The sequence below is a fragment of the Acanthochromis polyacanthus genome, chromosome 1 (genome assembly GCF_021347895.1).
Source record: "Acanthochromis polyacanthus isolate Apoly-LR-REF ecotype Palm Island chromosome 1, KAUST_Apoly_ChrSc, whole genome shotgun sequence".
NCBI classification, from domain to species: Eukaryota; Metazoa; Chordata; class Actinopteri; family Pomacentridae; genus Acanthochromis; species Acanthochromis polyacanthus.
In genome coordinates this window covers 63,988,498-64,012,683 of record NC_067113.1, presented here as the reverse complement: position 1 = coordinate 64,012,683, position 24,186 = coordinate 63,988,498, and the positions used below count along the sequence as shown (strand labels likewise).

Below are 24,186 nucleotides of genomic sequence, written 5' to 3'. Positions count from 1 at the left end.
TGGACAAAAGCTGCAGTTAACGTTAACATTATCTGTTATTGTTAGTCATAAATGTAAATAAAGAATGTTATATTTTTTGAACCTTTACTTAAAAAGAGAGACCCTCAACATTAAAATGTCTTTTTTGAGAAAGAGCATGCCAAGAAGGCTTTCCATCATAAACTGACATTATATAAATGAGCATGACAGCATTTGACACTGGACAAAAATATAGCAAATTAAAGCAACCCGCTGATTAAGATACACAGAACAGAATTCAGTTGTACAACTTGTGATCAGAGCTTTGAACTCTCCCAAAGGGATGAAATCATGAAGGTGTATTGTGCTGTGAAGGTTATCCAGGAACAGGGAGCTAAATAGGAGTAGGTTGTTCTGCCAAGTGCATGAGAGACAATTACAACAGCTGTTAGTGGAATAAAGCAGGGTGTCAAACTCATTTTAGTTCAGAGTCACATTCAGCCCCATCAGACCAGTATAATCACAGCATAATAACCCACAAAAAAACAACAACAAAGAATTCCAAATGGTTCCCTTGGTGCAGCAATGTTCACAATTAAGGAATTATCTTTTTACAAAATATTATGAACAACCTGAACATTTTTAAGAAAAATAAATTCAATTCCAACAGCGTTAAAAAAAAATGGGACAAACAACACGAAACAAAACAAAAAGGAGACAAAAAAGTTGACAAAAAAGTTCCAAAGCGACAAAAAAAATGAGACAAAAAATTCAAAAATGACACAAATGAGACAAAAAATGACAAACAAAATAGACAAACAACACAAGCAAGACCAAAAACACAAAACGACAAAAGTGATGCTCAAAAGAACAAAACATAATATGACAAAAAAAAGACAAAAACATAAGTGAGATTTAAAAAAAGGCAAAAAAAAAAGACAACAGAACAATGAACAATCTTGTATTTTATTTTGTGATCTAAACAACTTGTCATGGCCTTGAAATGATTTTAAATTCCCTGTTTAACAAATTTAAAATTTGCAGTTAATGTCTTCTCTGTAATTTTTACACTTTACAAAGCTGTCCCAGGGGCCAGATTGGACCTTCTGGAGGGCCGGTTTTGGTCCACAGGCCGCATGTTTATCACCCCTGGAATAAAGGAAGGTTTACCCTGTATTGTTCTGTAGATTTTAAATATATATATATACATACATATGTATATATATATATATATACATATATATATATATATGGCATGCCGTTTAGGAAATTATATATATAATGAAAGTCGATATATATATAATGAAACTTGATATATATATAATGAAAGTTGATATATATATAATGAAACTTGATATATATATAATGAAAGTCGATATATATATAATGAAACTTGATATATATATAATGAAACTTGATATATATATAATGAAACTTGATATATATATAATGAAAGTCGATATATATATAATGAAACTTGATATATATATATAATGAAACTTGATATATATATAATGAAAGTCGATATATATATAATGAAACTTGATATATATATAATGAAACTTGATATATATATAATGAAAGTCGATATATATATAATGAAACTTGATATATATATAATGAAACTTGATATATATATAATGAAACTTGATATATATATAATGAAAGTCGATATATATATAATGAAAGTTGAGATATATATATAATGAAAGTCGGAATATAGAATGTTCAGATTTTCATTCCATCTATTCAAAGTTTCATTCCATATATTCAGACTTTTTCCTACTGAGCCCTGGAAGGACATGGCAAACAAAAACAGGAACCTTATTGGACATTTGCTCTTCAGATGAGCTCTTCTGTGATTATCTGTCTTCATGGTTGTCACAGGGAACGGCGACTACGTTTGAGAAAACAGGTAATTTTTAGAGATGTTTTGATTCTGAACACTGAACGTGTTAGCATTAGCTTAGCTACTTAGCTTCGACTACATTTGCATCCCTACATAGCTTAAAGGTTAAACACATGCACCATATGTTGATGATAATGATAATATCTATGTTTATCTTTATAGCTGGTCTTAAGGCTAATTACGAGGCAGAGGTCAGCTGCTGCCTGGACACATCCATGATCACGCCACTGGTGGGACACAATTGTACTGGATTTCAGCTGAAGGCTGTTGTTCTGTCCAAACTGAGACATTTTTATTGTGACATACCCTCCACTGTTGTTAGCTTTTGATTCAATAAATTTTTTTGAGATGAGGAAATCACTATTGCATGTTTCTAGTTAAATACCCTATTTTTATGATATATCACTAAAGCATGCACTTTTTATATTTTCCATCAATTTCACCCAAAAGTTGAATAACTATTTGTGAGCAGTGTATGTAGACACATAATAGAAGCACATTTCAATAATATGTCTGCTGCAGTAGTGCAGTTTATCTACCTAGATTGGTGTAACAGTAAAAAAAACACATATGCTACTGATGTTTCTGACTAAAATCTGCTTGAAAAGCACAACTGCTTATCTGTCAAAATGTGTGTAACAAAAGTGTGCACTGAACACTGAATAAAGTCTCTGTAGATTATAGACAAAATTTGCATCTCTCATCACAAATTTCTGTTTATTCACCCAAAGTGCATGAGTAAAATACAAAACAGGTGAAGTACTAAAAAAGATTTATTTTCTAGAAAAGCCAATAGTCAACAATGCAGTTTAATTCTGGGACAGTTGCTCCAGCACCGACGCCATGCGTCCCATCAGTGCAACCAAGGTTTTCATTCATCTTCTGGATGTTCTGGAGAATGGCAGAGGTCACGTCTTGGTGTCTTCCGATCTGTTCCAAGAACCGTTCCTCTGACCTCTCCAGATACTGCAGAGGATCCAAAGCAGCTTCCTGGTTCCCTTTTCCTGCATAAAAGCACCAAAAAGTACTAGTTGTCAGTAATTATTTTCTATTTTCATAAACACAGTTAACTTAAAGTAAATGTTCTATTTTGTGATTTTAGGATGGGTCAAAAGATAACATACTGATCATGTTGATGTCTGCATAGTCTAAACAGATCTTACTTGATTTGGTCTGTAGAGAGGAGGACGGCGTGGAGGAGCTGCAGGACGGAACCAGTAAGCTGCAGACTAGTGCTCCTGGTAACTGGACCTCATCATCCAAGGCCGACAACTTAATAAAATGAACAAGACATGCTGTTGATAGCATCTGTAATACAAATGATTTTATCCATTAACTGATTTATTGCTTTGTCCATACAATGTTAGAAAGTGTTACAAATAATACCTGTAATAATTTCCAACAGTGATAAATGCCTTGTTTTATTTTACAACAAAAAACACCAAAAGCATCTGTGTATAAGAAATCAGTGCATTGGATTTCCACATCTGCAAAGCTAGAAAATCACACATCAGAATTTTACCTTGAAATTATGAAAATAGCTGCAGATTACCAGTACTCTTTACTTCATTGTGTTAACTTGATCATTTGAATCAGTTTTTTAGACTTGTATTACTGATACGAAACATAATCAACACATAAATTAAAATGTGTTCGCAAAGAGTTCACTGGTTCTTCAAGGAAAATTTCAATGATAACCATATAGTTCAGTAATATGATTAATGGGTCATTGTGTAACAGCGTGGGAGGTTCTGAATACAGGTCTTGGACTGAAATATTGCTGCTGCTTTCCTCCGGTTTTATAAGGAGTTGTTTCATAGCTTGTTAGCTTACCAGCGGCTAACTGGCTGGCAAACAATAGTTCAACGCCAACCTCCAATCAGTGATCCGGTGTCCGGACCGCGTTAGCTGGCGGAACGTTCATAATACTGATGTGGGACTGTTGTAGCTAGCGTATTCATAGTAGGATAACAGCAGGATGTTGGAGAAATAAAACTTACCATTATCAGGATCGCTGGTCTGCATGGCAGACTCTTAGCGCATCGCACTGCTTGAATGTCTGTGTATTTCAGGCCGATTTCAAAATAAAACTCAATAAAATTCTCGTCCGGGTGAGTGTCCTTCATTGTCGCTTCGCCATACGGACATGTCCCTTCCGGGGCTCGGTAGGAAAAAAAGATTTGATATATATATAATGAAAGTTGATATATATATATATATATATAATGAAAGTCGATATATATATATAATGAAAGTTGATATATATATATAATGAAAGTTGATATATATATAATGAAAGTCGATATATATATAATGAAAGTTGATATATATATAATGAAAGTCGATATATATATAATGAAACTTGATATATATATAATGAAAGTCGATATATATATATATATATATATATATATATATCAAGTTTCATTATATATATATCAAGTTTCATTATATATATATCGACTTTCATTATATATATATATCAAGTTTCATTATATATATATCGACTTTCATTATATATATATCAAGTTTCATTATATATATATCAAGTTTCGTTATATATATATCGACTTTCATTATATATATATCAAGTTTCATTATATATATATCAAGTTTCATTATATATATAATTTCCTAAACGGCATGCCATATATATATATATAAGTTTTATATATATATATATATATATATATATATAAGTTCTGATGTCTCCTTTTGAGCAATGAAGACCAAGAAACCAGGTCATAAAGTACGCAGTAATATTACTGAAATAGCCACTTTACAGGAACAACAACAGTACTCAATGGTACCACAAAGTTTTCATTTGTATGCCTTTACAATGTCAGTATTTTACAATAATCCTAATGTTTAAAGGGTCATTTCACCTAAATCATATGGCGCAAAAATTTTCAGTCTCACACACTAACCATGAAAATAATTTGTACTTTTATTGGAGCTGATCATAGATATACCAGCGTCTATTTACTGGAGAAGCTTAGCATGCTCTGAACAACAACAGCCTTCAGGGAACATTCAAAGAACATAGCCTGAAGGGTTAGCCTAGCCGCGCTAGACAACCCACGGCAGCGAATTTAATTCTCTGCCAGGGTGGGTCCAGTTACCCTCCATAAGGCTCGAGGCTGGATTCTCCTAAAACTGGCCGGACCAATCACCATGAAGTGTAGAGTCAGAAGGTGGGCGTAACGAAGTGATGACAGAGGCGCGACGATTCTGACAGAAACAACCAGCACACAATAAACAGTTATCTTTCGACTCGGCTTTGGCCACAGCCCTTAAAGATCTGAAGCTAAAATTCAACTTGAAAGATAAACAAAGGACGGCACTGAAGTGTTTCATTGAGAAGAAAGACGTATTTGGACTTATGCTGACGGGATATGGCAAATCCTTAATAAACCAGTTGGCTCCGCTGGTTGGGAAGCTAATGGGACTTAGCCACAATCCGCCGGTGCTCTCGGAACTACGTCAGCCTATTCGTTGTGCTGATTGGTTGTATACCTACCCAATTGCTGCAGAGTGATTTGAAAGACAACCTTTTAGCCCGCCTCCCTTCCTTTCGAGCGGTCCTAGACCCTTGTGCCTTCAGAACATGGGTCTAGCGCGGCTAGGCTACTGAAGGGTAGGTTTTTGTGGATTTTAACAAGGAAGTGCACTTAGTCCAGGAGCCTTCAGGGAACTGTCAAAATCCTGATTAAGGTGGGTTTAGTTAGCTTTTAATAGTCTTTCTATTTAATGTGTATATCATATAAATATGTTTGTTTGTTTGTGTGTGTGCGTGCGTGTTTGCGTGTGTGTGTGTGTGTGTGTGTGTGTGTGTGTGTGTGTGTGTGTGTGTGTGTGTGTGTGTGTGTGTGTGTGTGTGTGTGTGTTACCTTTGCCCCACTAACCTACGGTCAGCAGAACCTTCCCTCTACTGTCCTTGTCCTCCGTGTTTACCGGCTCATACACCGGACTCCTGCCTAACAGAAACATGTCTCGGGCTGCGGACCGACTCCGAATGCTGATCAATCACCTCGATCGATCACCTGCGTCGATCGTATCCTTTTATTCCGCTTTGATATCAGGAGCGTTACGAGCTGATGTTGAAGCCGACAACAGCGCACCGAGCGGCGGGTAGAAGCGGTGGTCGACGCCGGGACCCCACGGTGGATAATAGGCCTCTCGCAGAAATACAGGAATAGCTGAGAGCTTGTAAGCGTTGTTTTTATTTATTTAAGATGCTAGTTTAGCAGCGGGTATTTTGTACTGAAGATGTTGTGTGTCGGTGAGTGTGTAACATAGACTGTATATACAGTCTATGGCGTGTAGCGGCTAAACAGTTGTTCAAGGGTTAGCTGAATGCGTTGTAACTGTACCAGGAAGACTCTGGTACTGTAGCTGTTACTTTTATTTATGTGCACCTAGTCAGTAGAAAGACTAGCTTAAATAATTTGAAAGGTTAGTTTTTTTTGTATACAGGTCGGTTTATAGTCTACACTGTTAAAAATTATATTAAAAAAACTAAAAACTGCCGAAAAATGACAGCCAAGATGCCTGGAAAACTGAGCTAATAATAATAATAATAATAATAATAATAATAACAACAACGGTTTAAAACTACAAAACGTCCAGAAACTGTAAAGCAGTGAAAATGACAGCAAATATCTGTAAAATAACTATATTTTTAGCAGATTTAAATACAGTAAGACAGTATCATTTTAGAGTCACACACTGTGAAAGAAGAAAATGCTATTTTTAAGATGTTTTTTTGATGTGATTTTAGTCTGTTTTTCTGTGATTTTAGGAGACATTAATTTACTACTTATTATATGTAATGTAACAAAACAGGTAGCTCTAGAATACCATTAAAAGTAATTTTTCAATCCATGTTAGCAAATGTCAGCAAAATAATGATATTTGTGGCTGATTTAAATATAGTAAAAAAAATGTGTAATAATCTGATAAGAGAACATGTTTGAAGTTGACTTTATTTACAGCCTGTTTGTTTAATTTTTTTCTGACTTGTTAGTGTCTATATTAAAAAAAAACATCCAATCTGTGAAATAGCCAAAAATATACTTTATAAATGCTCTTGTACTTTTACGGTGTAGTTTTGTAGCTTTTATCCTTTATTAATGTCAAAGTTTACATAAGTTTTCTGCTTCTCTTAAAGCTGTGATGTTTTTTCAATGGCATTATCAAAGGATCTGCAACTCTTCATGTATAAGAAAAGATAATTGAAAGTTATCAGCGCTACTTCTAGTATTTCTGCAATCGGATGGTGAATGTGCAACAACATGGTCTGATATCAGTCATCAGAAGTCAAGATCAACTAAATGACAAGTGTATTTTAGAGCAAAGTCTGTATTGTAAAAGTGTAAATACCCTTGTTTGGGTTTGGAAATGGATCTGAAATCTCTTTTTGGTAATTCAGCATCTATGTGCAGACGTTGCTTTTTCTTCTTGGGTTTCTCCTTGACTGATTCCCTAAGAGAGCTGAACCCACTTTCACTCAAACCTCCACATACACTCATCCACAGAGAATGAGGTAGGAGCACTCATTTCATTTTACTGCCTCGGGCCAAAGGTTATTGATAAAGTTTGTTCACCACATACTGTAGTGTCCCACTTTTATGCTCTGTTTGCATAACAGCAGGTGATACACTCAGTTTAACCTCTTTTTAAAGTAGTTTCGTGTAAATACATGTGACCTAAATGCAGCATTTATTTACTGCCAAACATTACTTGTCCAAAGTAGCTGCTTTAACTAACATAGAGATACTGTTGTGTGTTATTATTTTTTGGGCAGATACACTTTTGAGACTGACTTGCTGACCCCAGAACAGCGAGTCTTCTATGAGGAAAATGGCTTCCTTCTTGTCAAGAACCTGGTGTCTGACGAGGACATCGACAGGTTCAGGTAACCAGCAGAAACTCACTTCTCTAGCAGATTACAGATTTGTAATTACTGGTGTTTCAAAATGGTAAAAAAACAAATCCAACATTTTCAAAAGAAAGTGGTACTGGGACCCCAGAACATACCTGTAAATGAATATATATGTCAGGGTAGAGACTGCGATTTGGTAGAATTGGAGTTTCTACCAGTAGAGATTGCGATTGGAGTCTCTACCAGTAGAAGTGGAGTTTCTACCAGTAGAGACTGCGATCGGAGTCTCTACCAGTAGAGACTGCGATCGCAATCTCTACTGGTAGAGACTCCAATCGCAATCTCTACTGGTAGAAACTCCAATTCTACCAAATCGCAGTCTCTACCCTGACATATACATTCCTGTTCAAGAGTTTGGGGTCACCCAGACAATTTCATGTTTTCCATGAAAAGTCACACTTTTATCCATGTGCTAACATAACTGAACAAGTGTTTTCTAATCATCAATGAGCCTTTCAACACCCTTAGCTAGCACAATGTAGCATTAGAACACAGGAGTGATGGTTGCTGGAAATGTTCCTCTGTACCCCTATGGAGATATTCTATTAAAAATCAGTTGTTTTCAGCTAGAATAGTCATTTACCACATTAACAATGTCTAGATTTAGATTTATGTTTCATTTAATGTTATCTTCATTGAAAAAAGCTGCTTTTCTTTCAAAAATAAGGTCATATAACCCCAAACTTTGGAACAGTAGTGTATGCAAATTAAAGAAATTGATAATTTATTTTAAAAATAATAGGTAAATTTAAAAGTTGTCAATTAATCATTTAATTTTTACAGCTTTAGTTGTAACTGTACTTCAGAACAGGAAAATAAATAAGGAAATTTAATATCTGAAAGAACATTTTAGGAATTGTGACACTGAATACCTACGACGCATACAGTGTTGTAGGCTTACAAAAAGGGTTTACAAGCTGTGATACTTGCCAAAGGGGGCAGTACAAGGTATTAACTCTGCAGGGTGCCCAAACCTTTGCAGACACCATTATTTTGTTTTCTGTTATTTTGAAAGTGTAAATGATGGAAATAAAATCAAACTTTTTTTTGACATATTATAAGAATGTCTCATCTGTAATTTGATGCCTTTTGGAGATTTTTCCATCTTTCCTTGGTTTCTTTATTCACATTAATACAAATTTTTACCTGGAGTGCCCAAACTTTCGATACCCACACTATTGGTCAGCATGACACATACAATGTAAATTAAACAAATGTATAATTTCATTCAGACATACTGAAAGTTATTTGTGTGTGACTGTGTTTTCCTCAGGAGGGCGTTTGAACGCATCTGTCGACAAGAGGTGGAGGTTCCTGGTCTGGTGGTGATGAGAGACGTGGCCATCGCTAAGTCGGAGTTTGTTCCGGATCAGAAAGCTGTCTCTAAACTCCAGGACTTCCAGGAAGATCCTGAACTGTTCCGGTACTGCTCCTTACCACAGGTACAGCACCACAGACAGTCGTATTTTTTAGGTATTCAATTATAAACTACAATTGTAGTGTGTTGCATTTTAAAACATGTATGATTTATTGCCAAATTGTTTGTCATACACTGATTAAATAGATTTAGGTGGCCTGCAGTTGAGCATCAAAAACCACATGTACGCAATTTGGTTTTGAAATGGTTTAAACATGGCCAATAATCAATAAAACTCATGTCTTCCTGTATCAGATCTTGAAGTACGTGGAGTGTTTCACTGGACCGAACATCATGGCCATGCACACCATGCTGATCAACAAACCTCCTGATGCAGGTGAGGAAATGATAATAATTAGAGCTGAATCAGTTAGTTGACTGACAGAAAATCCATCCATCCATTCTCTATACACCGCTTTATCCTCACTAGGGTCGCTGGGGGTGCTGGAGCCTATCCCAGCTGACTCGGGTGAAGGCAAGGGACACTGACAGAAAATGATCAGTAATATTTTTAAAAACGATTAATAGTTGGGACTGCACAGTGAGTAGTAGTTAGCACCTTCGCCTTGCAGCAAGAAGATCCCCGGTTCAAATCGCGGGGTGGGCCTGGGATCTTTCTGCATGGAGTTTGCATGTTCTCCCTGTGCATGCGTGGGTTTTCTCCTGGTACTCCGGCTTCCTCCCACCGTCCAAAAATATGCTGAGGTTAATTGATTATTCTAAATTGTCCGTAGGTGTGAATGCGAATGTGATTGTTTGTCTGTATATGCAGCCCTGTGACAGACTGGCGACCTGTCCAGGGTGTCCCCTGCCTTCTCCCGAGTCGGCTGGGATAGACTCCACCACCCTCCGCGATCCTAGTGAGGATAAAGCGGTGTATAGAGAATGGATGGATTAATAGTTGAAATCATGGAAAAAATTCAGTGTCCCACTCCCAGTGTATAAGTTGTAAGCGTTTGCCACACAAGGGTTTACAGAAGATTTGGATTGTGCAGTAAGGCTAGTTGATTTTCAGTGAATTGACAGTTCTTGCCTCTCTGCATGCAAATGATCTACCAAACAACTCCACCCATCACTATTTTGAAGGGGCATGTTGCTGAGCTTCACCCAAGGCGAATGTAAACCGATTTAAAGAAATACAAAAAGTCAGAGCATATTTTTTCCCACGATAGCAGAATGATAATGAGTTGGTGTCGGAACGCACAAAAGAACAGCTCAATAAGCCTAGATTTGCTTTAATGGAACACAAATGCAGAGAATGGGGAGAACTGAGCAGACAGGTCAGCAGTGGTAAAACATACAATTAATGCATTAGTAGATGACTGGCTGCACAGTGGGTTGGTGGTTAGCACCTTTGCCTTACAGCTAGAAGATCCCTGGTTCATGTCCTGGCCTTTCTGGGATCTTTCTGCATGGAGTTTCCATGTTCTCCTGTGCATGTATGGGTTTTCTCCAGGTTCTCCAGCTTCCTCTCACAGTCCAAAAACATGCTGAGGTTAATTGGTGATTCTAAATTGTCTGTAGGTGTGAATGTGAGTGTGATTGTTTGTCTCTATGTGTAGTCCTGTGATAGACTGGTGACCTGTCCGGGTGTCTCCTGTCTTCACCCTCAGTCAGCTGGGATAGACTCCAGCCCTCCATGACCCTCATAAGGATTAAGCGGTGTACAGATAATGGATGGATGGATAGTAGATATCTTTGTGCTAAAGGTGACTTTCCCACTAGTCTTGAATAGCCAGACCATTTTACAGAAGTTTTCCCCATTCTTTGCATTTCAAAAGCTATAATGAATATTCAACATGGTATTTTTAAGTTTAAACTGTGAGAAGACAAAAATAAATCTATTTAGTCATGTTTCTTTCGACTTGTTGCATAGAAAAGATATGCTTGATTGTAAACAGCATGGTCAAATCGTGACCACAATTAAAACAGGACAAAGACAACAACCAAAATCAAACAACACATGACAGCATGTTCAGGTGTAATGAGACTCCTTCTGTTGTTCCAGGTAAGAAGACATCTCGTCACCCGATGCATCAGGATCTGCATTATTTCCCGTTTCGACCTGCGGACCGGATCGTCTGCTCCTGGACAGCTATGGAGAAAGTGACGCGACAGAACGGCTGCCTGGTCGTCCTGCCAGGAACACACAAGGGCACACTGCAGGAGCACGACTACCCCGAATGGGAGGTACTCAAAACACACACACACACACACACTATGGCGTCAGAATCGTGTCAAAAAGCGTGCGCAGCTATCAACTGAACATGTCACACGCGCGCGTACTTTGACGCCTGTGCGCCTGACGCGTAATGCAGTTTCCCCATTGACTTATAATGGCCTCCCGTTCACGCGTGCGTTCACGTGTGACCATTGCTGCGCACCGGCAATCACACTACACGGAGCGGTCACGCGTAAAATTCATGCGTTTTTTTTACAAACGCACGCATTAACGCTCACATGAAGATAATAGAACATTTCGGTCACGCGCTCACACGTACGCGGAAATGACGTGCGCGAACTCTGTCACGCGTTATGGCGTCAGAATCGTGTCAAAAAGCGTGCGCAGCTATCAACTGAACGTGTCACACGCGCGCGTACTTTGACGCCTGTGCGCCTGACGCGTAATGCAGTTTCCCCATTGACTTATAATGGCCTCCCGTTCACGCGTGCGTTCACGTGTGACCATTGCTGCGCACCGGCAATCACACTACACGGAGCGGTCACGCGTAAAATTCATGCGTTTTTTTTTACAAACGCACGCATTAATGCTCACATGAAGATAATAGAACATTTCGGTCACGCGCTCACACGTACGCGGAAATGACGTGCGCGAACTCTGTCACGCGTTATGGCGTCAGAATCGTGTCAAAAAGCGTGCGCAGCTATCAACTGAACGTGTCACACGCGCGCGTACTTTGACGCCTGTGCGCCTGACGCGTAATGCAGTTTCCCCATTGACTTATAATGGCCTCCCGTTCACGCGTGCGTTCACGTGTGACCATTGCTGCGCACCGGCAATCACACTACACGGAGCGGTCACGCGTAAAATTCATGCGTTTTTTTTACAAACGCACGCATTAACGCTCACATGAAGATAATAGAACATTTCGGTCACGCGCTCACACGTACGCGGAAATGACGTGCGCGAACTCTGTCACGCGTTATGGCGTCAGAATCGTATCAAAAAGCGTGCGCAGCTATCAACTGAACGTGTCACACGCGCGCGTACTTTGACGCCTGTGCGCCTGACGCGTAATGCAGTTTCCCCATTGACTTATAATGGCCTCCCGTTCACGCGTGCGTTCATGTGTGATCATTGCTGCGCACCGGCAATCACACTACACGGAGCGGTCACGCGTAAAATTCATGCGTTTTTTTACAAACGCACGCATTAATGCTCACATGAAGATAATAGAACATTTCGGTCACGCGCTCACACGTACGCGGAAATGACGTGCGCGAACTCTGTCACGCGTAACAAGAAGCTGCGTGCGTACGAAGCAGCGTCTGTCACTGTTTGACAAATACTTTTACGCGGTCACACACGCGTGCGGTCGCAATTTCTGATTGTACACAATAGTTGTTGATCTGCATCGTGCGCAGCATAATGCGTAACATGAGCGCGTCGTGTAGTCGTTCGGTTCCAGCTGATCGCGCTATTGTTCCAAAACACGGGGATAAACTTACCCAGTTTTTATTATTATTTAAATTAGGTTCTCAGGCTTCACAGCCCCGAGCCACTAGGCTGCAGTTCTTCTGACGTTTATTATTATTCCATAATTCATTTAGCTTAGCTACTTAGCCTCAAATACGTTTGCATCCATTACATAGCGGTTAAACTTCTTTTCCTTTCGGCTTTTCCCTTCAGGGGTCGCCACATCGAATCAATTGCCTCCATCTAACCCTGTCTGCTGCATCCTCTTCTCTCACACCAACTACCTTCATGTCCTCTTTAACCACATCCATAAACCTCCTCTTTGGTCTTCCTCTAGGCCTCCTGCCTGGCAGTGGGAAACTCAGCATCCTTCTACCAATATATTCACTCTCTCTCCTCTGGACATGTCTGAACCATCTCAGTCTGGCCTCTCTGACTTTATCTCCAAAGCCTCTAACATGTGCTGTCCCTCTGATGTACTCATTCCTGATCCTATCCATCCTGGTCACTCCCAAAGAGAACCTCAGCATCTTCAGTTCTGCTACCTCCAGCTCTGCCTCCTGTCTTTTCCTCAGGGACACTGTCTCCAGACCAAACAACATGGCTGGTCTCACCACAGTTTTGTAAACCTTTCCTTTCATTTTAGCTGAAACTCTTCTATCACACCTGACACTTTTCTCCAGCCGTTCCAGCCTGCCTGTACACGCTTCTTCACCTCTTTTCCACACTCTCCATTGCTCTGGACTGTTGACCCGAATTACTTAAAATCCTCCACCTTCTTGATCTCTTCTCCCTGTAACCTCACTCTTCCACTTGGGTCCCTCTCATTCACACACAGATACTCCGTCTTGCTGCGGCTAACCTACATAGCGGTCAAACAAACGCAATAAATTGGTGATAGTATCTATATTTACCTTTATAGATGATCTTAATTACGAGACAGAGGTCAGCTGTTGTCTGGGAACATCCGTGACCATGCTACTGGTGGGACACAACTGTACCGGATTTCAGCTGAAAGCTGCTGTTCTGTGCAAACTGTCATGAGACATTTTTATTGTGATATACCCTTCACTGCTGTTAGCTTTTGTTTTAATAAATTGTTTGAGATGAGGAAATCACTATTGCATGTTTCTACTTAAATGCCCTGCTTTCGTGATTTAATATCACCATAGCATTAATTTTTACAATTTCCATAAATGTCACCTGAAAGTTGAGTAACTTTTTGTGAGTAGTGTATGTAGACATGTAATGTAAGCACACTTCAATAATATATCTGCTGCAGTAGTGCAGTTTATCTAGCTTGGTGTGACATATGTTGTAAGAAACAACATACTGGTATGTTGCTGATATGTTTCAGATTGAAATCTGCTTGAAAAGCACAACTGATTATCTGTCAAAATGTGTGTACGTAGAAGTGTGCACTTAACACTGAATAAAATCTCTGTAGATTATAGACAAAACACGCATCTTTCATCACAAATATATTTGTATTCACCCAAAGTGCAAGAGTTAAATACCAGTGTACTTAAATAGCTAAGAAGGAAAAGAATTTACAAAAAATATGATTACTTTTTCTAAAAAAGGTAGGAATAGTGGACAATGCATTTTATTTCCGTGACAGTCGCTCCAGCACCGACACCATGCGTCCCATCAGTCCAGCAAAGGTGTTTGAATTTTCGTCCGTCCTCTGGATGTTCTGGAGCAGGGCAGTGGTCAGGTCTCGGTGTCTTCAGATCTGTTCCAAGAACCGTTCCTCTAGCGTCTCCAGATACTGCAGCAGATCCACAGTAGCATCCTGCTTCCTTTATCCTGCATAAAAGCACCCAAGCAGCATTAGTTGTCAGTAATTATTTTCTATATTCATGAACACAGTTAACTTATTACCTCCGTCGGGAGGTTATGTATTCATCGGAGTTTGTTTGTCTGTTTGTCTGTTAACAGCATAACTCAAAAAGTTATGGACGGATTTTGGCGGCCATCTCTCAATTGTACAGTGTACTTCAAAAAAATCCTGGATCCAGACAGTGATCCGGATCACCTCCAAAATCTAATCGATTGTTACTTTTGCTCTTCTGGACATTCTGTAAAAATTTGGTGAAAATCTGTCCATAACTTTTTGAGTTATGCTGTTAACAGACAGACAGACAGACGGCCTGGCAGAAGTCTGCGCCCTCTGCATGCTTTTCTAGTTATTTCTGTTGTAGAAGTGTGTATGTGTGTGTGCGTGGCTGTGTGACTGTCTGCGTGTGTATGTGTGTGTGTTGATAGGGAGTATGATGGGAGTTGAGTTGGGAGGGATGTGGGGCATTGTCTTTTTATTGTTTGTTTTTAACTTGTTAAGCACTTAGTGTTACTTTATGTAAGAAAAGTGATATAGAAATAAACTTTGATTGATTGATTGATTAAAATAAATGTTGTACGTTGTGATTTTAGGATGGGCCAAAAGATAACATATTGATCATGTTGATGTCTGCATAGTCTAAACAAATCTTACTTGATTTTTTTTATTGTAAATGTATGGTGTTTATTAATTAAATCAAAATCTTACTTGATTTGGTCTGTAGCGAGGAGGACAGCATGAAGGAGCTGCAGGATGGAACCAGTAAGCTGCAGAGTAGTGCTCCTGGTAACTGGACCTCATCATCCTAGGCCGACAACTAAATAAAATTAACAAGAAATGTTGTTGATAGCATCTGTAATTTAAAACCATTTTCGCCATTAATTATTAATTTGTCCGTACGATGTTAGAAAATGTTACAAAAAATGCCTGTAATAATTTCCAGCAGTGCTAAATGCCTTGATATATTTGAGCAACAACTTAAAAACCATCACAGAAATCTGTGTATAAGTAATGAATGCATTGAATTTCCACATCTGCAAAGCTGGAAAATCACAGAACAATCAGCATTTTACCTTGAAATTATAAAAATAGCTGCACATTACCAGTATTCCTCACTTCATTGTGTTAATTTGATCTTTTGAATAAGTTTTAGACTCGTATTAATAACGTTAAACAATTTATTGGTTCTTCAAGGGAAATTTCAATGATTATCATATAGTTCAGCAATATGATTAATGGGCCATTGTGTAACAACGTGGGAGGTTCTGAATACAGGTCTGGTAATGAAATATTGCTGCTGTTTCTCAGGTTTTATAAGACGGTTTTCATAGCTTCCTAGCTTAGCAGTGGCTAACTGGTTAGCAAATAGTCGACCTCTGATCCTGTGTCCGGACCACGTTCGCTGGCGTAACGTTCATAATATTGATGTGGATCTGTTGTAGCTGGCGTATTCATAGTCGGCTAACAGCAGGGTGTTTAAGAAATAAAACTTACCTATCATGATCGGTACTGCGGCCTGCATCAACTCCTGCTCAGCTGTTGCGTTCAGGGACCCGGTTGGAATCACGGAATGCAGCCGGAAAAAATTGGGGCTCTTTTTGGCCAAAAACTGCTGCATCCCGGCTGCCTTTTCTGGTTCTTGTCGTCATTTCTGAACTTTTTAGTTGTTGAGGAGTTAGTCAGGCTCCGTTCGTACAGCTGTAGCCGTCTCCCACTGGATTGTTTCGAACACTGGTGTGGTCCAAGAGGCTCCCTCTAACTTCCACTGAATTTCATATGAAGACCACAGTTCCAGGAAGCTTTGGGTCTCCTCCTCAGACCGTTGCTGCTTGGATTTTGCTTCTATATTTACCGGTTTTTAAAACACAAACACTGAACATTACTGCTGCTCGCTCGGCTGTTTAAAAACGGCGCTTCTGTGTTTCCCCTGTTGACGGTCGGACTGTAACCCCAGCCCCTGACGTACTGGGCTCTCACCTCGGGCCACCTCTGGCCCAGCAACGAGTTGGGGCCGGTGCGAGTCCCAGTTTTTGGAGCCCGGAGGCGGCCCACCGCCTGTTGAAAAACAAAAAACCGGAGCCGAATCGGCCACTGACTCCAACCTCGAACCGGAACTGCCTCGGTCGAAAAGGGGAGACTCTTCTTCGTCTTCTTCTTTTCCGCCAGTATGGCTCACTGCTGCCTCCCCTGGCTGACTAAAATGAAAAGGCCAACTACACGACACGCTCATATGAGGCGGACTGGTACGCACGGTGCAGAAACGTTCTATTGTGTATGGCGACCGCACGCGTGTGTGAACGCGTAATAGTATTTGTCAGTGACAGACAGGCGTGTACGCGCTGCTTCATATGCACGCAGCTTCTTGTTACGCGTGAAATACAATCTGCACACGACAACTCACGCACGCCCGCGTAAGAAAATAATCATGCGTGTACAGACACGTTGCTGCGAGTTGCTTTGATTGTTTTGACACGATTCTGACGCCATACACACACACACACACACACACACACACACACTTTGTATTCCTATCCTTGTGAGGACCTACCATTGACTCCCATTCATATCTAACCCCTAACCCTAACCCTAACCTTAACCCAGACCAAAACAATGCCTAACCTAAAGAAACGTTTTTGCACTTTTACTTTTTTCAGTAACAACAACATGGCCAAGAAAACACTGTTTTCCCTCATGGGGACCCAAATGAGGTCCCCACAAATGACATTTCTTTTGGTTTTCCTATGGTTGTGGGGACATTAGGTCTCCACAACAATAGCCAGCACCTGATCGCACGCACGCACGCACACACACACACACACACACACACACACACACACACACACACACACACACACACACACACAAAACACTCTCATGGTCACTGTTGCTTGAAAATGCAGATAAACACACACCTACACACACACATTGTTTAAGCATTGCACGTGTCCTCAGGGCGGGGTGAACAAGATGTACCATGGAGTGCGAGGCTACGACCCGCAGCAGCCTAGGGTGCACCTGGAGATGGAAAAGGGCGACACGGTCTTCTTCCACCCGCTGCTCATCCACGGCTCTGGCATGAACCAGACACAAGGCTTTCGCAAGGTACTCCACTACCCAGAATCCATCTAGTGTCCTGCTATTTCCTGAAACAAGCTAGCTGCATGTCTAAGCAGCTCACATCATTCGTTACGCTGCTGTTTTTTGTGTTGTGTGCGACCATGTGTGATGTGTGTGTGTTCTCAGGCCATCTCCTGCCACTATGCCAGCGGTGACTGCTATTACATCGACGTGAAGGGAACCACGCAGGAAAACATTGAGAACGAGGCGCTGGACATCGCAGTAAGGAAGTACGGTGTGGAAGGAGACTTTCACTTCAAGGTCAGATAATTTCAAGTCTCATTTACACGTGGTTGTGTTTTATATTATTATGTTGACATATAATCAGAGTCAGACAAAAACATGTGAACTCATGGATGAGAATAACTGACAGAATATACATTTTTGGGATTTAGCTTGTGATTCCTGAACAATTTAAAGCTTAGCACAATGAGAGGCCAGTCATGATCACAAATTTCCCTTCTGGAGAAACAGAATTTTTCATTTCATTTCATTTATTCTTTTCCATGGTAATGCGTAAAAAAAAACAACAACAAATGGATACAATTTATAAAGCACAAAATACGCACATCCCATGTACAAGAACAGGAGTAGGATGAAGAATAAGTCTTTTTAACTCCTACCCCAGTCTTTTTTCCAAACTCAAACAGAAAACAACCACAACAAAAAACATCAGATGGCCACAATCAATCTACAGATCAATCACATCATTGTTATTGCTCCTTTGCGTTAATGTTAAATATTTTTTCTTTAAACTTACATTTAAAGTGCAAAATGTTTGAACATTGCTTCACTTCTTTTTCCAAGGAATTCCATTTTTCCACACCCGCGACAGATACACACATTCCTTTAAGAGTCGTTCTTGCAGAATTATATTTAAAGTCAAGATTTCTTCTACTTGTTTCAGTATTCAAAGTAAAAAGTGTTTGCCAACCACAAGGTAGCAAGCCTCTTTTTGCTTTATGCATGACTATTAATGTTTGTAAAACAATTAAATCCTTCAATTTTAATAGTCCTGACTTCAGGAACAGTTTTGTTGTATGCTCTTTTGAAGCGGCTTTATTAATTATTCTAAGAGCTCTCTTTTGTAAAATAACTAAGGGTAACAGATGAGTAGGATATGAATTACCCCAAACCTCCAAACAGTATACCAAATACGGTAAAATTAAAGAACAGTATAATATTCTCAATGCATTATAATTTAACAAATACTTAACTTTACTCATCACACCTATATTTCTACATATTTTCTTCTTTACGTGTCCAATATGCGACTTCCATTTCAACTTTTCGTCGATGAATACTCCTAAGAACTTAAATTCAGACACTCTTTCTATACACTGTCCATTTAAATTCAAGTTTACAATTTCTGGACTTTTTTGATTTGAAAAAACATAAACTTTGTTTTGCTTAAATTTAATGATAATTTATTTTTATTAAACCATTTCTGAAGCAGGACCATTTCTGTCTCAATCGTTTTTATTAATGTTTTTAAATTATTTCCAGACACAAAAAAATTTGTGTCATCTGCAAAAAGGACAAAGCGCAACACTTTTGAAAATTCACAGAGGTCATTAATATATAAAATAAAAAGTTTGGGCCCTAATACTGAGCCTTGTGGAACTCCACACTGAATTGTTTCTAATTTGGATTGATAACCTGCAAACTCAACATATTGTTGTCTATTTTTTAAATAACTAGCGACCCAATCTAATGCAATCCCTCTAATTCCATATTTCTGTAGTTTGGATATCATTATTCCATGGTCAAGCGTATCAGAGGCTTTTTTAAGATCAATAAAAACTCCAATTGTGTGATTCCTATCATCTAATTGTGTGGTAATGTCCTCTGTGATTTTCAGTAATGCCAAGGCTGTTGAGTGGCGACTTCGAAAGCCAAACTGATTTTCATGTAACAACAAATGTTTATCAATAAAAGAATCAAGTTTTTTAACAAACAGCTTCTCCAATATTTTTGAAAATTGGGACAGTAAAGATATTGGCCTATAATTTGTAAGACATTTCCTTTCGCCTGATTTAAAAAGAGGAATAACCTTGGCTACCTTCATCTTATCTGGGAATACCCCTGTACTGAAAGACAAATTAAATATGTAGGTTAATGGGCTTAATATACAATGTATACTTTCTTTAATAATGAACATATCTAGACCATCACTATCACATGATTTTTTACTTTTCAGTTTTGAAACCATTGCTATCACTTCATTCTCATCAATTTCACCTAGATACAGAGACTGCAAGACTCTGCTCTCACTGTTCAAACTTATTTTATTATCATCTGGAGAAATTGATTTTGCAAGGTTTGGGCCTACATTCACAAAAAAAGAATTAAATTCATGTGCCATTTTTTCTACACGAATTTCCACATTTTGTTCATTTAGTAAATAAGACGGTTGACAAATAGTCATTTTGCTACCTATAACATCTCTCAAAACATTCCATGTACCTTTAATGTTATTTTTGTTTTGCATTAGCAAAATTGTATAATAATCTTTTTTTGCTTGTCTAATTATGCTAGTCAGCTTATTTTTATATGTTTTATAACGTTTCTCTGAATTTACTGTTCGATACTTTATAAAGTGCTGATAAAGCTTATTTTTTTTCTTACAAGATTTCAATATCCCCTTTGTTATCCATGGCTTATTATTACTTCTAATTGTTTCTTCCACTGTCTTTATTGGGCAGTTTTTATTATATAACCACAGAAATGTTTGCAAAAAATCCTCATAGGCCTTGTTTACATTGTTTGCATCATAAACACTGTTCCAGTCTTCCCTCATTAAATCTTCCTTAAATTTATTTACCCTTTCCTCATTTCGCATTCTAAGCATTCTTTTATATTTTTCTTTGTTTATTTGTACATTAGAACGCACAGTGAATGAAGGAGGAGAAGATAAAAAGGAAACGCTGCCCAGAGAGATCAAGCACTGATAACTCACAACTAGCTGAAGAGTCTTCATACATTGTACAGATAAAACAAAAAACTGCAGTGTGAGTAGATGTAGTGTTAATATTTAGCATCTTGTCACTCCTTGCAAGCTTACACTTTAAAGCTTAGTACGACTAGAAAAGCACAGTACTCCACCAAAGCTGTTCATTCCCCTATATGGCATCGTCAGAAATGCAGCATTTTTTTTAGGAATGCAGCATTTTTTAATTAGTTATTCATGGCAACATAGAATGTGTCCATTTAATATCGATGTACCCACAAACAAAACGACCTGTTGCACCAGAACAAGCCAGATCCACAGAAGCCCCACTAGTGTTGCTCAGTGTAACAATGCGAGAAAGGTGTCAGTGTTAAAAATGATACTGTTCCTCATCTTGCTAGTGTCTTTCCTGAAAGAATGACAGTGTGTTAATAGAAGCCATATTTCCCGTGAGTTGTGTGTGTGCAGCGTTGTGCAGCGTTGTGCTTCTGCTCTCTGCAGGCACAGTCAATGAGCCAACCTTTTTGTGTTTTTAATCAACACACTGCAGCTTTCGTGGTGATAAAACGAGAAGGATGTCAGGAAATACAAGAGCCTTTGCCAACCGCCCATGGATTTCCCACAAAGCAGATGAACAAAGCAAAATATAGCATTATTTCACTAAGAGTCAACACTTCGGGTGAGCCCATGGACACCACAAGGCCCGACTGTAAAATATTTTTTGCCTACACAGATCGAGGGAGCCAACACATCCAACTTGGCAAAACATCTCCCCGACAGACAGTTCGACTTGCGGAAAGCATTCAAAGAGCAATATATTAGCTAAATTAATAGATAATATAACTCCAACATGTGGGTGCCTTTGCCCTTGTTTGGGGCAATGATAACTTTTTTTATTTATCTTTCTAGCAAACTCACCAATGTAGCAAATGCAGCATTCCCACTGGTGGCATAAGCTTTAGAAAAAAGACGTCCACAGTGTGCACATCAACATCACCAGTTCTAAATGATCAGCTGAATTCCTGCTGAGATTGGAAGTTAGTGATTAAAATGCACACTAAAGTCCTGCTGCATGTATCTCATCAAGGATTTAACTGTTTGGAAGCAGCAGTGAGCTATGTGGAGGGATGTAAACGTGTAAATAGTTGATCTCACAGGCCCCTATGCAGGTCAGCTGGCTGAGCGGGTGGCCCCTAAACAAGGCCTAAAACCTCAACACAGTGTTTTTAAGTTTACTATGTGTCATTCCCCCACTCTTCTACCCACGTTTCCTGTCTCTGTCCACTGTCCTACACAATAGAGGCAAAAAAGCCAATAAATAAATAAATAAAAATATTACGCAGGTTGTTTTAATGTTGTGGCTGATTGCTGTATATCAAAGTAAATGTGACAATCATATGACATTTATACAAACATTATGTTAAAATCATACTTAGAGTATCTATTTTATAAAGTGGCATAATGGCAGCATGGTTAAGGGCAAATCTGGTAGCCATGGCAACATTACTAGCTTATGTCTTGTTGTTTTTAAGCAGAGGATCAGAGGAGTTCAATAAAATCCTTGATTTTATGTCATGAGCTCCATTTACCTTGAGGTCAGCTTCTCCAAAGCAACAGGCATCTGCATTAAGAAGCATGTAACGTTAGCAAACACATAGCAGTATGTCTGTGTTTTTTATTATGCGTCATTATAAAACATAAAACTGAGCTGAGCTAGACACTGTAATGATGCATCTTTACTATGCAATTAAGTGGAGTTTGGTAAATGTAATTATTGCAAACATGAAAACCACTTGAGAAGAGAGGTTGTGGACTAATGATGGATAGAAAATGATGTCTTAAAAGCCGTTAAAGTCAGATTCTTACCGTATACAAACACAAGCTTCAACTCAATTGCTCCATAGTCAGTTAAAAAATACACAGACTTGATTGTTTGACTTGATGAAATGCTTGAAACATGTTACACAACATGTGAATCTACTTCCCCTCTGTTCACCCTGCAGGATGTGTGGATGATCCGAGGTCGCCTGGTGCAGGGAGAGAGAGTTTCACTGTGAAGACACCATGGGTGGGCCCTGAAAGACGGTTTCTTTACTGGAGGGTGATGAAAATGATGGGAAACTATTCATACAGTAATTTATGAGTTCCTTCACTGCAACAAAATGGTACTAAAGGACATTCTAAAAATAATAAGACCTTATTATCTAATTTCTGCTAACACACAGTCCCAATTTGCTTTTAGCAGAATGCACCTTTTAGATTATTTACTCTGTGTTTAATTGGGACATTAACATGTAGGAAATAATAACTACATTTAAACAGAAAATGATAGTTTCCTCTTAATTTGTGGACTTGCTAATTGCTTTACAGCATTAAATAGCAGAGTGCAGTTTGAATGAATCCTGAAATGTCTGTCAAGCTGTTCAGCAACAATGGAAAGAAAAGGGATATTAATCACTGAAAAGAGTTTTAAAAAGACGAAGTCTCGCAAGTTGATTAAGAAAAAGGAGGAATATTATGTGAGAGAGTGAGAGTGAGTGATGAAGTGGTGAGAGAGAATAATGAAAGCTGTATTTAAGCAAAGATGTTGTATAAATAATCTGTTTTAACTGTAATGCTTAATTAACCCTAACTGAGGCCTTAATATCACAGCATCTGACTGTTCTTGTGCCTTTTTAAATGATTTGAACTGTTTTTCAATGAGTGAATGGTTGTTTGTGTTTCCTAGAATCTTCTGTAATAAAGTTTTATTAAGATGAGCAATAAAGTCAGAAATCACTGGCATATAATCATGCTTTGTTTGTGTTTCCTATAAAGCTTCAAATAGAAACACACACACACACACACACACACACACACACACACACACACACGCTCCTTTTTTTAACCCATAGCAGTTCACTTCCCTTTGTACCATTTCAAGCCATTCATTGGACTAAAACTTTTGACTGGTAGTGTATAAACCATACTATACATCAATATGGTACATTTTGCTCCTGGTTTGCATCTATAAGAAGCTGAAGTTCTAATTAACTGATCATTTATGATGGTTTTATTTGATAGTTCATGCTGTTTGCTCCTGGTAATAATGATACTGTGTGAAATCTGGTGGCCAAATAAGACTGATACCTAAAGATTTTCTAACAAAACTGTGATGTCCTTCATAAGGGATGACAAAGTAAAATGTCCAAACAAAGTGAAAGCCTTCAAACACAAGGAACCATGAGCAGAAGGACCATCGTGCTGGGACAGCTGAGTGCAACAAACTAATGTCAGACCATCACCAGTCTTATCTGCTTTCTCTCAGTCTCATCTACAAGAGTCTGATTTGTTTTGAACATTGAACCGATGACAGATTATGTAACAGGTTACTGTCTGATAAACATTCTGCTT

General features: G+C 38.7%; 1 protein-coding gene and 1 long non-coding RNA gene across 7 annotated transcripts; one reads left to right on the top strand and one right to left on the bottom strand.

Annotated features, from left to right (window-relative positions):
• Window positions 1-2,565: 2,565 nt before the first annotated feature.
• Window positions 2,566-4,009, bottom strand: LOC127535834 (uncharacterized). Of its 3 annotated transcripts, none has more exons than XR_007944697.1 (3): window positions 3,868-4,009; window positions 3,031-3,175; window positions 2,566-2,871 (listed from the first exon to the last, which is right to left on the bottom strand). It is a non-coding gene; the product is annotated as an uncharacterized LOC127535834 (long non-coding RNA). The 3 variants fall into 3 exon arrangements; XR_007944696.1 differs by having other exon boundaries at window positions 2,623-2,871; window positions 3,031-3,139; window positions 3,868-4,007; XR_007944694.1 differs by lacking the exon at window positions 3,868-4,009 and having other exon boundaries at window positions 2,623-2,871; window positions 3,031-3,857.
• A 1,422-nt stretch (window positions 4,010-5,431) lies between these two features.
• Window positions 5,432-23,582, top strand: phyh (phytanoyl-CoA 2-hydroxylase). 4 transcript variants are annotated; one of them, XM_051954433.1, is made up of 10 exons: window positions 5,432-5,581; window positions 5,786-5,921; window positions 7,357-7,412; window positions 7,674-7,784; window positions 9,085-9,253; window positions 9,484-9,565; window positions 11,237-11,418; window positions 17,679-17,828; window positions 17,970-18,104; window positions 22,797-23,582. In XM_051954433.1, the coding sequence occupies exons 2-10, from the start codon at window positions 5,856-5,858 to the stop codon at window positions 22,848-22,850; spliced, it is 1,005 nt and encodes a 334-aa protein (XP_051810393.1). In that variant the 5' UTR covers window positions 5,432-5,581; window positions 5,786-5,855; the 3' UTR covers window positions 22,851-23,582. The 4 variants fall into 4 exon arrangements, with proteins under 4 accessions (XP_051810393.1, XP_051810404.1, XP_051810387.1 ...); XM_051954427.1 differs by lacking the exon at window positions 5,432-5,581 and having other exon boundaries at window positions 5,744-5,921; XM_051954441.1 differs by lacking the exons at window positions 5,432-5,581; window positions 5,786-5,921 and having other exon boundaries at window positions 7,342-7,412.
• The last annotated feature ends 604 nt before the right edge of the window (window positions 23,583-24,186 follow it).

Excerpts from the sequence above, each read along its gene's own strand:
- phyh (XM_051954433.1), top strand. The coding sequence starts at position 5,856 with ATGTCTCGGGCTGCGGACCGACTCCGAATGCTGATCAATCACCTCGAT. Across the intron at positions 7,785-9,084 it reads GAGGACATCGACAGGTTCAG|GAGGGCGTTTGAACGCATCT; the intron begins GTAACCAGCAGA and ends TGTTTTCCTCAG. Across the intron at positions 11,419-17,678 it reads ACGACTACCCCGAATGGGAG|GGCGGGGTGAACAAGATGTA; the intron begins GTACTCAAAACA and ends ACGTGTCCTCAG.